The 13,954-nt window shown below is 41.3% G+C and overlaps 1 protein-coding gene across 18 annotated transcripts; it reads right to left on the reverse strand.

Moving 5' to 3' along the window:
• Positions 1 to 3,152: 3,152 nt before the first annotated feature.
• Positions 3,153 to 6,493, reverse strand: LOC104584056. Of its 18 annotated transcripts, none has more exons than XM_024460526.1 (5): positions 5,924 to 6,493; positions 5,176 to 5,225; positions 4,635 to 4,676; positions 3,523 to 3,581; positions 3,153 to 3,351 (listed from the first exon to the last, which is right to left on the reverse strand). In XM_024460526.1, exons 1-5 carry the CDS (start codon positions 6,243 to 6,245, stop codon positions 3,327 to 3,329), a joined length of 498 nt encoding a protein of 165 aa, XP_024316294.1. In that variant the 5' UTR covers positions 6,246 to 6,493; the 3' UTR covers positions 3,153 to 3,326. The 18 variants fall into 18 exon arrangements, 6 of the variants coding, with proteins under 6 accessions (XP_024316294.1, XP_014755872.1, XP_014755873.1 ...); XM_014900386.2 differs by lacking the exons at positions 3,153 to 3,351; positions 3,523 to 3,581 and adding exons at positions 3,930 to 4,261; positions 4,353 to 4,413; XM_014900387.2 differs by lacking the exons at positions 3,153 to 3,351; positions 3,523 to 3,581 and adding exons at positions 3,930 to 4,271; positions 4,353 to 4,413 and having other exon boundaries at positions 5,924 to 6,488.
• Between the last annotated feature and the right edge of the window lie 7,461 nt (positions 6,494 to 13,954).

Raw genomic sequence — 13,954 nt, forward strand, 5'->3', positions numbered from 1 at the left:
TCTCTTTTGGAGATAGACATCGCTGGTTTATGCTCAACCTGCTAGCTCCCTAGACCGGATGAGCATACCGAAGACATTGATTGCCATGTGGTGTAGAGTAGAGAAGGATGGTGAGTTTCCATCCGCCATGGCATTCGATCACCCTTGCTACTTGAAGCATCTGGAAAACCACAAATGACTTTATCTTCAACAATTCCACAGCCAACTCTATAAATGCAGGAATTTTTTTTAAGGAAGAGCTCAACCAATTTTTTCACAGAGCTAAGAGAAACACTTACACATGTTTCAAGAGTTAGTTTGACATTCAGATAGGCTTTTCATTTCTTTCTCATGTAGGAGCACATCTTTCCATTGTACAATAACTTTCGTTTTACTAAAACTTGGGTTGTAGTTTTTACACCTACTGTTTTACCTTTAAAATAACGCCTACCTTCTCCATCGGGTTTGGTCTCTGAATTTCCTGCCTCCCGCCCATGCTTGTTTCTGAATCACGCATGGTTTCTGGATCTCAGATTCAGCAACTGATTTACTTTTTCCATGAACTGCCCGCGAGCTTCTCAATTGTTCTGTGTGAAGGATCTGGCTGCCATAAATTGATATAGGATAACAAAAATACACAGCAGGGATTTATCATGTTGCCATCATATATAACTACTAGGTGATTTCCAGCGTGTTGCTGCGCGCGGAACCATGTTAGAAAAATAATTAATTAAAGCTAATGTGAAAATGTAAAAATGTTCTTGTTTTACATTTAAAAACAATAAAATCTACCCTCTCTGTTACTAAATGTAAGAAGTCCTAACTTTGTTCTAAGTCAAACTTCTTCAAGTTTGACCAACTCTATAGAAAAATCAACAAACATCTACGACTCTACATTAGTTTTTATAAATTAACGATATATATTTTCATACTATACTTATTCGACATTCTAGATGTTGATATGTTTTCTATAAACTTAGTCAAACTTTCAGAAGTTTGAATTAGGACAGAGTTATGACTCCTTACTTTTAGGAACAAAGAAAATAAAAAGTAGTATGTGCACAATGTTTGGACTAACTTGACACATGTGGAATACATTTAGGACCTCAAATGCATTTTACTCAAAATTATATGCATTGTATCTTGTAAAGGAGGGAGTACCTCCCTATTGTTTCATAACTCCTATTAATTAATGCTTCAATGCAAATCCAATTCAAGGACTAAGAAGCTATCTATATGCATCCCTGCCCGGAGAAATCAAAGGAGATCGACGCCTTCTTATTTATTTTTAAATTCTACAGAAAAATCAAGGTAGGTTGTATAAAACTGCAGGTCCATGTCCAAGCTGGCTAGGCTATCAAAGCAATGATCGATAGTAGATAGCAGGTCCAGGTCCATGTCAAAGCCTGCTATATATTCCGGATCTTCTAGGAAGGAGAGGCACCAGAAAACTTGAGTTCTTGAGGAGAAATGACAACAGATCAAGGAAGGGGATAGGATCGAGTTCATACTTCGTTGTGTTCTATGAAAGCTGAGCCTCAGATATTTCCTCTAAAAAGGGACAGACAGGGTTCTGACGGCATGAGAGTGTGATGTTGACCTGCTGAAACCAAAAACAGTCTTGTGCAGGAGCAGAATCAGACTCATTTTCCTCCTCCCAACATTGCTGCTAGAGTGAGCATACCCTTGCCTATCGCGGGTTTGAAACTTTTAAGAAAACTGAGGCGGGTAGAACAGCAGAAGCATATATTCGTTAAACTTGTTTACATGGATTATGTGTATTGTATTGTGTTCTACATGGGTTACTTGTTTACTTGGTGCGAACCCTGCTACTCCGGATCTACTAGGAAGGAGAGGCAACAGAAAACTCATGTTCTTGACTAGAGATGTCAACGAATCAGGGAAGGCACACTAGGATAGAATTTAGACTTCGGTATGTTCTATGGAAGCTGGGTCTCGGACCTTTCCTCCAAAAAAGGACAGGATGGGTTCGGATTGTTTGAGGGTGTGATGTATTATCCTTGCTGCAACGAGAACAGAATCAGGCTCGATTTCCTCCTCATTTGTGCGATAGCAATAGCGCTACTAGAGACTAGAGTGAGCTTACCATTGCTTATCGTGGGTTTAAAACCTTTAAATACAAAGAAAACAGAGGAACATGTAACAGCGGAAGTATAAATATTTTCGTTAAACTTGTTTGCATGTGGTGGGTTATGTGTGTTATGCAGAACTATAAGAAAATGTCCATATTTATTTCTCTTTCTAGTTACTAATAACAAATCCTCAAACTTGCTGTGATTACCAGATTGTGGCACACAAGTGTGGCAGCCGGTGGTGCTCCGTGTCATCTCTGACCAAGGTTTTGGATGCTAGATCTATTTTTGGAGGGGATTAGAATTCGTGATAACAGCGCCTTTTAACGGTCGGTCGTGCTCCGTGTCGCAGACGGGATTTATGATAAAATTATGAGTTGTTTTTCTTGTAAAATTATTATGTATCTGTTTTTTGGCGAGAAAAAAAATATTATGTATCAAACCTATGGGATTCCATAAATGCATCCATAATGCAGTAGACCAAACTATCTCTCCTAATAAGGGGCGGCTAGCTATAGGGAATTGTTGATCGACTTGTTGATGTGCCGAGGCCTCCTAAACCTAGAACACAAGTTTTTGTTTCGGATACTCATTCCCTTGCATCGACTCTTGGCCTATGAAAACTCTATTGAAACATGAGCTCCATATCCACCGTCTTAACTAAAACCTATATATAGGCAATGGAATTGAAACATGCGACTTATATATGATATAGTCGCGAGTGGTTGGCATACATGCGACTCATATGCAGAATATATAGTGGTTGCTTTATGATAGTAATGTAAAAAACAAATAATTGCTGGGAATTGTATTGCTAGATTCAATTGAACGGAGGGGCACGGTATCTATAAGTGCAGATGCTCTGCGCAATATATTACAACTGAAGGACACAGGGATCACTACGTCCCTAAGATACGTAGACAAGGAATCCTAAGTCATTTTTAATAAAAATATTATTTGTTATAAATATGTATGGTATTCACAGCTCTCCTAATACATATATCGATTTAAGATTCACATTTTGTTTCAAAGCTAAGAAACACTTGTTGGCATTTCAAGCTAGACAACTACTCCCACTGTCCCGATTCAAGTGTCGCGAGGGACAAAAAAAATTAAATTAAACACCATTTTGCAGTTACACCCTTTACATTTCAAACCCGATACAATTCTAGACCCTGGCGATCCCCTCCTACTTCGCGGCCTCGTGAGCTCATCTCGTCGCGCCTCCACAGCTCGCGGCCTACCACCGCCTCCTTACTCCGTCCTCCCGTGCCGCCTCCTATTTTTGTGGTTAAATAGCTTTGCAGAAGGTATGTCAAGACAAAAATGTCTCTGAACTTTGAAGTAAGACAAGTTTGGCGAACTCTTGCCTTGGAGTATTTTTGTGGTTACACATTAAAACAGAGAAGATGCGCAGTGACGTGGTATAGAGTATTCGAATGTCACTCACGTTTTCATAGGCTGTAGCTTCTTAACTTTCTCGCGAGCTTCGTTTTCAGTCAAATCAACCTGTATTTGTGGTCAGACCGAAATTCAGAAATCAATCTGCAACTGATTCAGAAATTCAATACTCTGCATGTTCACTACCAGGATAATCAAGTTTTTCTTTCATAGTCTGAGCCTGCAGTATCAAAATACCATGAGAGAACTAGTTTTCCTCCTTGGAAAAACTAGTAAATGTGCACGTGCATGCACGTCCCTAAATTTTAAAACATATCTTTAGAATCTTATTTTAAGTAAGTTAATTTTATTCAAGTCCAAAGTTTGCTTAAAACTTAGAACCTTGACTGAAATGGCCATGTGTGTGTATATGTGATCGGCAGTAAAACAACAGTGACAAGATACACCGATCAATAATGAGAGGCAATACCAAGACCCTGGATATCATATTCATCAACAACACATTGTGAACAAAGAAGTCTTATTACCAGGTTCCGCAAATTCAACAAGGGGAGGTAAAAGAGATGATATATAACCATCGTTTCAGCACATTGCATAAGACCGAATACTCGATTATACAAAAATAACAAATATGATGACCACAACTTTCTTAATTTCCATACAACACAATTGCCACCGTTCCTTTTGTCACAATTTATGATCTTATCTGAATTCCCCGTGACGCCGCAATCCCCGTCAGCAATCCCCTTGTCTCACACACAGCTACCACGCCATATTCTTACCATGTGCTGTCCAGAACTGTTAGTGGTGTGTGTAAGATCTTTCTTTTTCACTTCTTTTTGGAATTTAATTGCTAATAAAACTGCAATTGGTGTATACCTTGAGCACAAAGAGTGTGACACTCAACACCTAGAACCAAAGAGTAGGCCAAGCAAACAATCTGCTCGGGCAAAATAACAATCTTCTTTGAGCTGACATTCCCTAAAAAAGATGAGGCACGAACAAGTGGAGACAAGTACTCCCTCCGTCCCATATTAAGTGTCGAAATATTACATGAATCTAGACGCTTTTTAGGCATAAATACATCCATATTTGGACAAATTTGAGACACTTAATATGGGATGGAGGGAGTAGAACAGAGCCATGACCAAACCGACTCACCTTGCCGCCGGCGCTGCCCCCTTTGGATGCTGCCACCGGCTCCTGGATTGTCACCGGCCAAAAATAAAAACAGAAGATTTGTTATGTTCCGTTGTAAACCAAACTCGAGTTGTTCTCTAATAAAGGAAAGAGAAAAAACAGCCGCATGTTTGAGATAAATACATCAGGTTATCAGCACCCAGAAACATAATTATTGATGTTCTAACTTGAACACTAAGGAAAATGAGTTGCCCATATTTAAAAGAACTTAGATGTATCTCTTTCGCGATCTTAAGTAACACTTGATGTAAAAGAAAAGCCACCAGATTGTACGGGTACGTTTACAGGAACCAGAAGTGTCAAAAATATGTTGTACTGACAGTCAGAACTTTGTTAAGATTTTAATCTTCTCCGTAGAACATCTCCTCTTTTAGGACAGACCAGGTGTGGAAGCGACCTATGTTCAACCACAGGGGGGAGTATATTGCAACAAGAACAAAATTGGAAAGCTACCTAGCTATTTTGTATTTCCAGGAGTTTTGCTACCACGACCTGTATTTACCTGTGAAACTGAATCTTTTTTGGAGTTAGAACATGAACTGCCACTGTTACCTATACACCAAATATATAAAGCATAAATGACTCGTCCCTAAAAACTAAATGGATGCCACAAAGCAAGTATTAGATTAGTAATTAATAGACCAACATGCTTCAGTTTGGGTAGCAGCATTGCTAGGATCCCATCCCTTTGAAATATTGTGTAAAAGATCGATTTCCACATCATATGACATGTTCACATGCATACTTTATATAGTAAGAATAGTAGGATCGTATTTGTAGGCCTCATTTGTGATTGTGTTTTCCTTGTAAGAACAGCCTAAACAAAGAAAACAAATGCACAGTAATGAAACTCGAGAGCAATTGCTAGGACTACAAAATTCAGGGATGCCAAACTAAAAATTAGGAGTAACATTTTACTGCTACTTCTATCCATTCAATGTACTGTGAATATAATTGAGTTTCATTGCTTGCGATCAGCATGATAAATATCAGAAATCGATTCTCAAATGCTATTTGCGCCGGTAAAAAAACTTACCTCAACAAAGGCCTTGTAGTAGCTCTTAATTGATTGCCAAAGTAAGATCTAACAAGAACTACATCAAACCCATGGCCATGGCATAAATACGCTACTAAAACTCTAAAAGGCGGTAGATTGCTTGACGACCTAACAAGAATAGGGCAACATCGGCCACGCATTTCGTTCAGAATACAGGAAGCAGTACCCAAATCGAGAGAGCGCAGAAGCTTACGTTGTGGTGAGTCCCCTTGTACATCCTGCCGGGGTTCCCGAGCCTGACGAAAAGCCACGGCTTCTGGTCCCCAACAGCAGCGGTGGCCGAAGAAGAGGAGGAAGCGTCGGTGGCGCTGCAAGCCGGGGCTGGGAGGGGCTTCGATGTTGCGCCGGAGATGGCAGTGGCGAAGGAGGGAGCGGCGGTCTTCGACGTCGTGGCGCGCGGGCCGACACGACGGCTGGTAACGAAGGACGAGCGCGGCCAGTGCGCCGTGGCGCGCGACAGCGGCGCGGCGCTCCGGGGATGCGAGGGCGGGGCTGGAGGGCGGCGACGGCGTCATGGGGCGGGAGGGCGGCGGGGCTGCGAGCCTACGACGGGAGGTAACGGGGTAGAAGACTCGTTTTGAAGCGATTAACGGGGTATAATTGCGGTTTTTTCCCTCTGCAGGCGCTAAACCAGCGTCTTTGAGGTGCTAAACCAGCATCTTTGAGGGAATATTCTCCTGCCAGGCGGACTGTCAGTTAAGTTCGTGTCTTTATAAGCAGTAGAGATAGAGATAGAGATAAAGAAGAGATAGAGATTAGGGGAATTTGCAGAAAGAGGAAAGGTCTGGATCTCTCGAGGATTGAAGGAGGACACTTCGAGGTTTATCAAGGTCATTGTGTGTTTGTCGCTCGACCTTACACAGAAGGTTCAAGTGGGGTGAGCTGAAGCGTCACACTTGGACCGTGAAGCCTCTGCTGAAGCAAGCTAATAATGTTGCAAGATTAAAGTTCTGCATGTCCATGCTTGATGAGAATTGGATCACAACTCTCAATCCGATCTTCAACGATATGACAAACATGTTCCACATCAATGAGAAGTGGTTCGATTGAGACAATGTCTATGCCAGCACCTGCATCTAGGACTAGATGTTGATTTCCACATGCCTCCTTTTCCCAATATATGTCGTCACATGAACTCTCGCATGAACAACCTAGCTAGACAGTGCGTTCTTTTCTCCATGTAGTCGTCTGAGTCCACTATATATTGTCATTTTGTCAATGGAAGTTATATTGATCAATGCATGGGATTTTGGCACGTGGCTGTGAAAGCTTGCATATATATTTTGCAGTCATAAGTTAGTCCACACACGTATATCATTAACCTGTCACTGCAAGCATAAAACTCTGGAGAAATTTTTTTAGGGCCGGCATGCCTAAATGCGGCATCTCTAGCTAGCAGAATGGCATGTGATCCAAACTCGTCTCGGGTCGATGTTTTTTATGAGAATAGGAGGAAGCAGGAACCAAAACTGAACACATCCACTTCGGACCAAATTTGTTCGAATGATCAATTTCTTATCCGGAATCAAATCTGGCGGCTCCAAGACGCCACAAGACTTTCTAGCTGAGCTGACGGGCAGAGGCGTGGGGAACCAGGTCGTCATGCCGCGCCCCCCATACACCATTATGGCTTGCTGTCCACGACATACGCGGTCCATACATTCTCCAAGAACAGTAGCAGGCCTGTGCAAAGGACGAGGATTAGTAGCCTTTGATGCAACTCTTGCAACTAGTTTTTGTACGTAGTCTGTTCTGTGTTTGCTTAAAAATTTCGATGTTCCCATTTAAGGTTGGTTCTTTTTGAATTAAATCATACTGCAAGATTGTCTTTTCGTTGCCCATAAGTTCGCAACCAAATTAGTCAATGTTTGCCGTGCTTCATTATCGATCATTTTGTGTCCAGCTGAAAAGAATAATGCACGTTGTGTTTCCTCCTCATCACATACACCCATGTGGACCGGAGTATGTCAATGATGGAGCTACTGACTCTTGAAACGAACGAAAGACATTAGACTGAAGCGTCATATATCTTGGAACTGCAGCATCAGATCTTTTTTGCATCGCAGTAAATTTTGTTCTTTCTACCCATTTTGAATGCTTCAACCTGATTGCTATCTCATATCACCTATTTTAACGGTATAAGAATTCCCCTTTCGGAATTTTTAATTTGTGCTCCTACATATGTCGTGTTCGATGTTCAAATTTTAGATGTGAGTTGATTATGTCTAAAAGTTTATATACATTTTTTTCCGAGTTATTTATAAATTTGTGCAGCGGATTGCACAAGAAAGGTGGATTGTACTCAGTACGCCCCAAGAACTTTTTGCGGTGCTATATTTGTAATGCCGGATGAACTTGTGAACGATGTTCTTGACTTTTATTGATTCGATGTAGATAAGTTTGAGAAAAGTTACAATGTGGACAATGTAGTGCCATCGTTTCTGTTACTGCTGTCCGTTTCCAGGTGCCAGAGGAAGAAACTGCCCCTGCTGGTGTGTCCGGCCGTCCCAATTTCAACCCTGATCCATGGATGCATGCAGGCCTTCACCGGTTTTGGTGACGAGCCCAATGTGTACCTAGCGTCTTTATACAGAAATGATAGCTGGGTTTTGTGACGAGCTAGTGCATGCTCATGTGCCATCCCAAGTCCATATATAGATCTCCACCAGTTGATTTTCGAAAATGTCCGTGTAAATATTCTCGACACGAATCAGGAGCCTCGGTTAAACAGTTCTGTATATATATGCAGGAGGATCTCTGTGAATTGACACGGGGACAAGAATTTTATAGACCGATGTCGAACAGCAGAACATAATTGTAGATATATCTTGGCGATGAAACGATTATACATGGGACCATACATACTAGGCATGAGAGGCACCAGGAGCTCAACTTGAGCACGCAAGACTGCATCACAAACCGCTATTTTGTTCGCATTTCTCTATGATGCCTGCCAAGGGCGCGTGCGGCAATGCAGAGATGCGTTGGAAGCTGAAGCAAGCGCATGCCTGGATGGCCTGATGACCCTCCGCAATCGGCTGTTCCTGGAAATTCAAGTGGAGAGCAACTACCAGGAGATAACCACAGGAGTACATTCAGTACATGGCGATCCAATCCAGCTGTGCTTCGTTATCAGAGAGCTAGAGATTTTAAAACTAGTTGGATGCAATTCTCTTGCCCTCTCTGCTAGGGAGGAAAGGGCTCTCGAATGGCTCGATGACACCGTGTCTAGTCTTGAGTGTAATATGTGTTACACTACAGGTTGTGTAATATGTGTTACTACCAGTTAATGGAAGGCCTTACCATAAAATAAAATAAGAATGTGTCGAAGAGATTTTGACATTGAACGATGTTCCGCGTTAGGCGGAGCACTAAATGGAGCAATTTTCGGTGCTTCGGAGGTATCACTTGTACCTCCTCACCTTTAAAGAGTAGCTTCTAAGATCCACCGTTGGTTGAAACAGGGATAAAGGCTATACATTTTTTTTATCAATGTTTCATTACTACCCCATTCGTTGAACGCCAGAGTTAAAGACAGGACTCTAAGATAGCAACATCGACTACTGGGCTCGTTGGTGCCGCAACTGATCGGTCCTGCAGCATCTATCTTCACAAGCAAGCAGTTAATCTATACAGACACAAGTTCAAGTACAAATTAATCACATGAATCCATGGCTAGTTCTGGCAAAAACTGAGAGTAACGGAGGGGACACAATAGAAAAGCTCATCAAATCAGGTCAGATCTCATCATTACTCTATATGTTGTTACTTCTGTTACTCTTCGAAACAGGTTTCTCGTGGTGGACTAGGCAGTGCAAGCAGTTACCCTCCGTTAACAGCCATGAGAGGGACATCCTTTACCATCCAACTGCTTAACAGCTGGTTTCAATGGATCCATCTTGCAAATCCGTCTTTGAACCATCGTACGGTTGATTGAGTCAGTAGGCCGTGCCGACACTAGTTGCCCACCCGATGCTATTCTTCCTCGACTTGTTGATGTCTGGATGCCTCCTAACCCTAGTAGACAAGGTTTTTGTTTCGGATACTCATCCTCTTCCATTGAGTCTTGGCTTATGAAAGTTCTATTGAAACATGAGCTTAATATCCACTGTCTTAGCTAAAACTTATAGGCTAGGCAATGGAATCCAAACATGGTATTAACTTATGAGGTCTAATTCAATACACCCCCCTCCCCAAACTTAAAGGGTAGTCTTTTCACGTTTTCTTTTTTCCTCCTATTCTTTCTTTCTTCCTCCCTCCTTTCTCTCTCGCAAGGTATCCTCTGCATCAAGAACTTTTTTCGACGATCCCTCCGGTGAGAATGTTCGATTGTGTCTTCGACAATGCTTTTCATCACGATCCAACGGTGAAATCTCCGGCCAATACCAAAATACTAAGTGTTGTTCGGATTTCTTGCGGCCCTGCATGATAGCACGATGCTTTTTCGACGATCCCTCCGGTGAGAATGTTCGGATTGTGTCTTCGACAATGCTTTTCATCACGATCCAACGGTGAAATCTCCGGCCAATACCAAAATACTAAGTGTTGTTCGGATTTCTTGCGGCCCTGCATGATAGCACGATGTTAACAGGTTTCCCGCTGATTCAAACAATGTTTCAATGATCCCTTCGGTGAGACTGTGAGGAATTTTGTGTACTATGACATTGTGAAATTTCATTGCGATCCAACGGTGGAATCTCTGGAAAAATTCAAAATACTTAGGGTTATTTGGATTTCTCGCGACCGTGCGGGACAGCACGAACATCCGACTTAATCGAATATGTCCCGATTCCTCGAGAAGTGTTTTGCCGATCCCTTCGGTGGGCTTGTGCGAAATTTTATCTACTACGACAATGTAAAATTTCATCACGATCCAACGGTGGAATTTCCGGAAAGATTCGAAACACCGAGTGCTGTTTCGAATTCTCGCGGCCGTGCGGGACAGCACGAACATCCGACTTGTTCGCCTGTTTCCCGCTGGCTCAAGAAATATTTCGTCGAGCCCTTCAGTGAGATTGTGTGGAATTGTGCGTACCACTATAGAGTGAAATTTCATGACAATCCAACGGTGAAATCTCTAAAAAAATTGAAAACATCGAGTGTTGTTCGAAGACATATGGAAATGATAAAAGAAAATATTGTTTAATATCCATTGTGTCCTTTTTTATGAAAGGGTACGGATTAATCTGAACCGTCTTTGTGTTTCTTTTTAGAGGAGGGGGGTTGTATTGTATCAGAAGTGTTAACTTATATATGATATACTTGCGAGTGGTTGGCATACACATGACTTACATATGCAAAATAGTGGGTGCTTTATGATAGTAGAATGTAAAGACCAAACAATTTGTGGGAATCGTATTGCTTTATTCAAATGAACAGCGGGGTACAGTATTTATAAGTGCACAATTAAATCTGAAGCACACGGGGATCTCTATGTCCCTAAGATACGTACGCAAGGAGTCCTAAGTCATTTTCAATAAAACATTATTTGACTTCAGAATGTATGGTATACGCAGCTCTTCCTTAGTACATGTATCGACTTAAGATTCACATTTTGTTTCAAAGCTAGGAAATACTTGTCGGTCTACAATTTAGCTAGACAACTATAATTTACACCTAATTTGTTTCGTCTACTATTTCCTTAATGGATATTTACGGTTCAAATTTCCAAAATAGTGGCATAATAATCAGAGGTACAATTGTGTTTCCACTTGTGTTTCTTACATGGGTCTTGCTTCACGCGTAAATTCCTAGAATGTCACACGAATCAGGGAGTTTCGATTTCTGATATCTGGCTGTACATGACCAGGGTACACCTGTGTTGCCCGCTAGCGTTAAGGTGATAGCGTACCCTATCTACCTTACCAAAGTTATAGCGTACATCTACCACGTGTTGTTCAAGTTTAAGAAGGCCAACAGATGCAGGGAACGATGAAAATGGAAACATGTGCCTGGATACTCATTTGCACCTATAGCATGAGTTCAGATCTCAGAGATAAACGTAACTAACACTCTTCTTTTCCCCTTCACAGTTCACACACACAACCCGAAGACGATAAATAGCAAGGTAAAATCTCAGAAGCAAGCTATAGAGTACTAGACAGAACTAGCCAGAGCTAGCTAGACTAGTAGGGATGGCAATGGGTACCTATTACCCGCGTACCCGGCGGGTAAATCTCCATTAGGATACGGGTTTGGGCTAAAATTCACTACTAGATATCACATTTTAGCTGAGGGGGAAATCACCGTCGGCTAACAGTTTAACCGACGGTAAACCGTCGGCTATGCGGCGTTAGCCATTACTTTAATAGCCGACGGTACCGTCGGGTATTGTATTAGCCTACAGTAATTATCCGACGGTTGCCCGCTCGGTCATGTGACTCTGATAGCCGACCGTGTCCCGTCGAATATGTATTGGCCAACGGTTATTTCTCACCGTCAACATGTTTAAGAGTTGACGGTACGTTTACTGTCAATTAGTATAATCGCCAAGGGTACGCACACACCGACGGGGATACTTATAATTGAGTGGAGTCCAGCACCTTCAGTTTGTAATATAGCCGACGGTCCAAAGTTCCAATCGACCTATCATATATATGAGAGGTTTTGCACTGTTGGGCATCGGTACCCCCTCGGGATTTCTTTGGACAAGGGATGTTGAACAATCTAGAAATATACAATTTAAATTCTATCTATTGCGATCACATACGATATAATTAATTTTGAAACTTCATACATCTATTATGTGTTTTAATTATTACTAGGCAACATTACAAGTTAAATATTTTTGACATCTTTTTAACCCGTGGGTACATAAATGGGAAAAACTTCATACCCATCGGATATAGCGGGTACGGGTATGGGAACACATAACCCATACCCGTGTACCCATTTACCCATATAATAAACTCACATAGGGGTGAGATCTTGGCAGAGAAGAGAGACTAACGATGTATTGCAGCTTTCATCTTTATGTCTTGCCATTTTATCAATAAATTGTCTTTTTATGTGTTATTGTTGTTTATAATGTGCTAATATAGTACTCAAGTTGCTGCGTTTTCGAGAAATATGATGTCGTTTCTAAAGACCATGTTATTGTTTATCAAATTTTATTATGGGTAGTTTTACCTGCGGGTACCGGTCTACCTGACGGGTAACGGGTATGGGAAAAGTTGTACCCGTTGCCGGGTATGGATACGGGTAACGGGTAAGCTCAAATCGAGCGGGTAAGGGTATGGGAAGGCTCCACCCATACCCATATCCCCCGGGTGCCATCCCTAAGCTAGAGTAGTAAATTACTCCCTTACACGATACATGTGAAACCGTTTGAGAATAGGGGGCAGAGGGAATGCTCAATGCTGGAGGGCTGAGTTTTGTTTCCTCATCACATACTCTCATGCTGGCCAATGTGTTGTCTATAGTATGTCAATGATGGAGCTGTTAAAACAAACATCCCAATGCAGATCATGGGAGGAGTTAGAGGCAGAGTCAATCTTTGCACAACAAGAAACTCTCGGTTGCCGGGAATTGGAGGAATAGTACAACATCGGTGTCACAATGACATTATGAGAAAGTTGTTTTAAACTCACGTGGCATGTAATCAGTTGTACATTCATTTAAAAAGCGCAGAAACTAGATTTTTTTTTATTTTTTAAAAACAATGTGCTCCCCCAATCGATCTCCAATAAAGAAACTGCCACGGAGTTATTACAGATCAAAGTAACTCTAAAGCTAAAGAGAAACAGATGCTGAAAAGTATACGCTGCACAGCAGCACACGGATAAAACGACATCAACTTAGCTCGAGAATGTTTTATGTATAACTTGTGTGGAAGAAGTTAATTTTTTTCTCTAACATTCCTAGTTAGGCAGCACTGACTAATTAATTACCAGCTAATTCAAAGGGCAAAAAAAAATGAAATTTGTGCACCTTATAACTTTATGTCAACGAAAGCTTGTTGCAAGCATGTGCAGTTTGTTTATTGAATCAATAAAGTCTAATGTTTCTCAAAAAATAAAATTAATGGTGTGTTTCAAAGTATATGAGGAATTCCTAATGCTCCATCATGCATGCACCTTATCTAAAGCATGGTAAGTAAGAAAATATGTGACATGGAGTAGCCCGCGCAATTTGCTCTTTCTTTTTTCTTGTATGTAGTTTCAGTAATATATTCTATGCTATAATACATTGTCAAAATATTGTCCTATGATATTTTTTTGAGAAT

Source organism: Brachypodium distachyon, chromosome 3, assembly GCF_000005505.3.
Source record: "Brachypodium distachyon strain Bd21 chromosome 3, Brachypodium_distachyon_v3.0, whole genome shotgun sequence".
Taxonomy (NCBI): Eukaryota; Viridiplantae; Streptophyta; class Magnoliopsida; order Poales; family Poaceae; genus Brachypodium; species Brachypodium distachyon.

Bases quoted from the DNA above. Each gene is read 5' to 3' on its own strand.
- LOC104584056 (XM_014900385.2), bottom strand. From the start codon at position 6,245: ATGACGCCGTCGCCGCCCTCCAGCCCCGCCCTCGCATCCCCGGAGCGC. The intron at 5,226-5,923 runs GTAAGCTTCTGC...TTTGGTGTATAG, and splicing joins ACAAGGGGACTCACCACAAC to GTAACAGTGGCAGTTCATGT. The intron at 4,677-5,175 runs GTAAATACAGGT...GTGACAATCCAG, and splicing joins AAAAAGATTCAGTTTCACAG to GAGCCGGTGGCAGCATCCAA.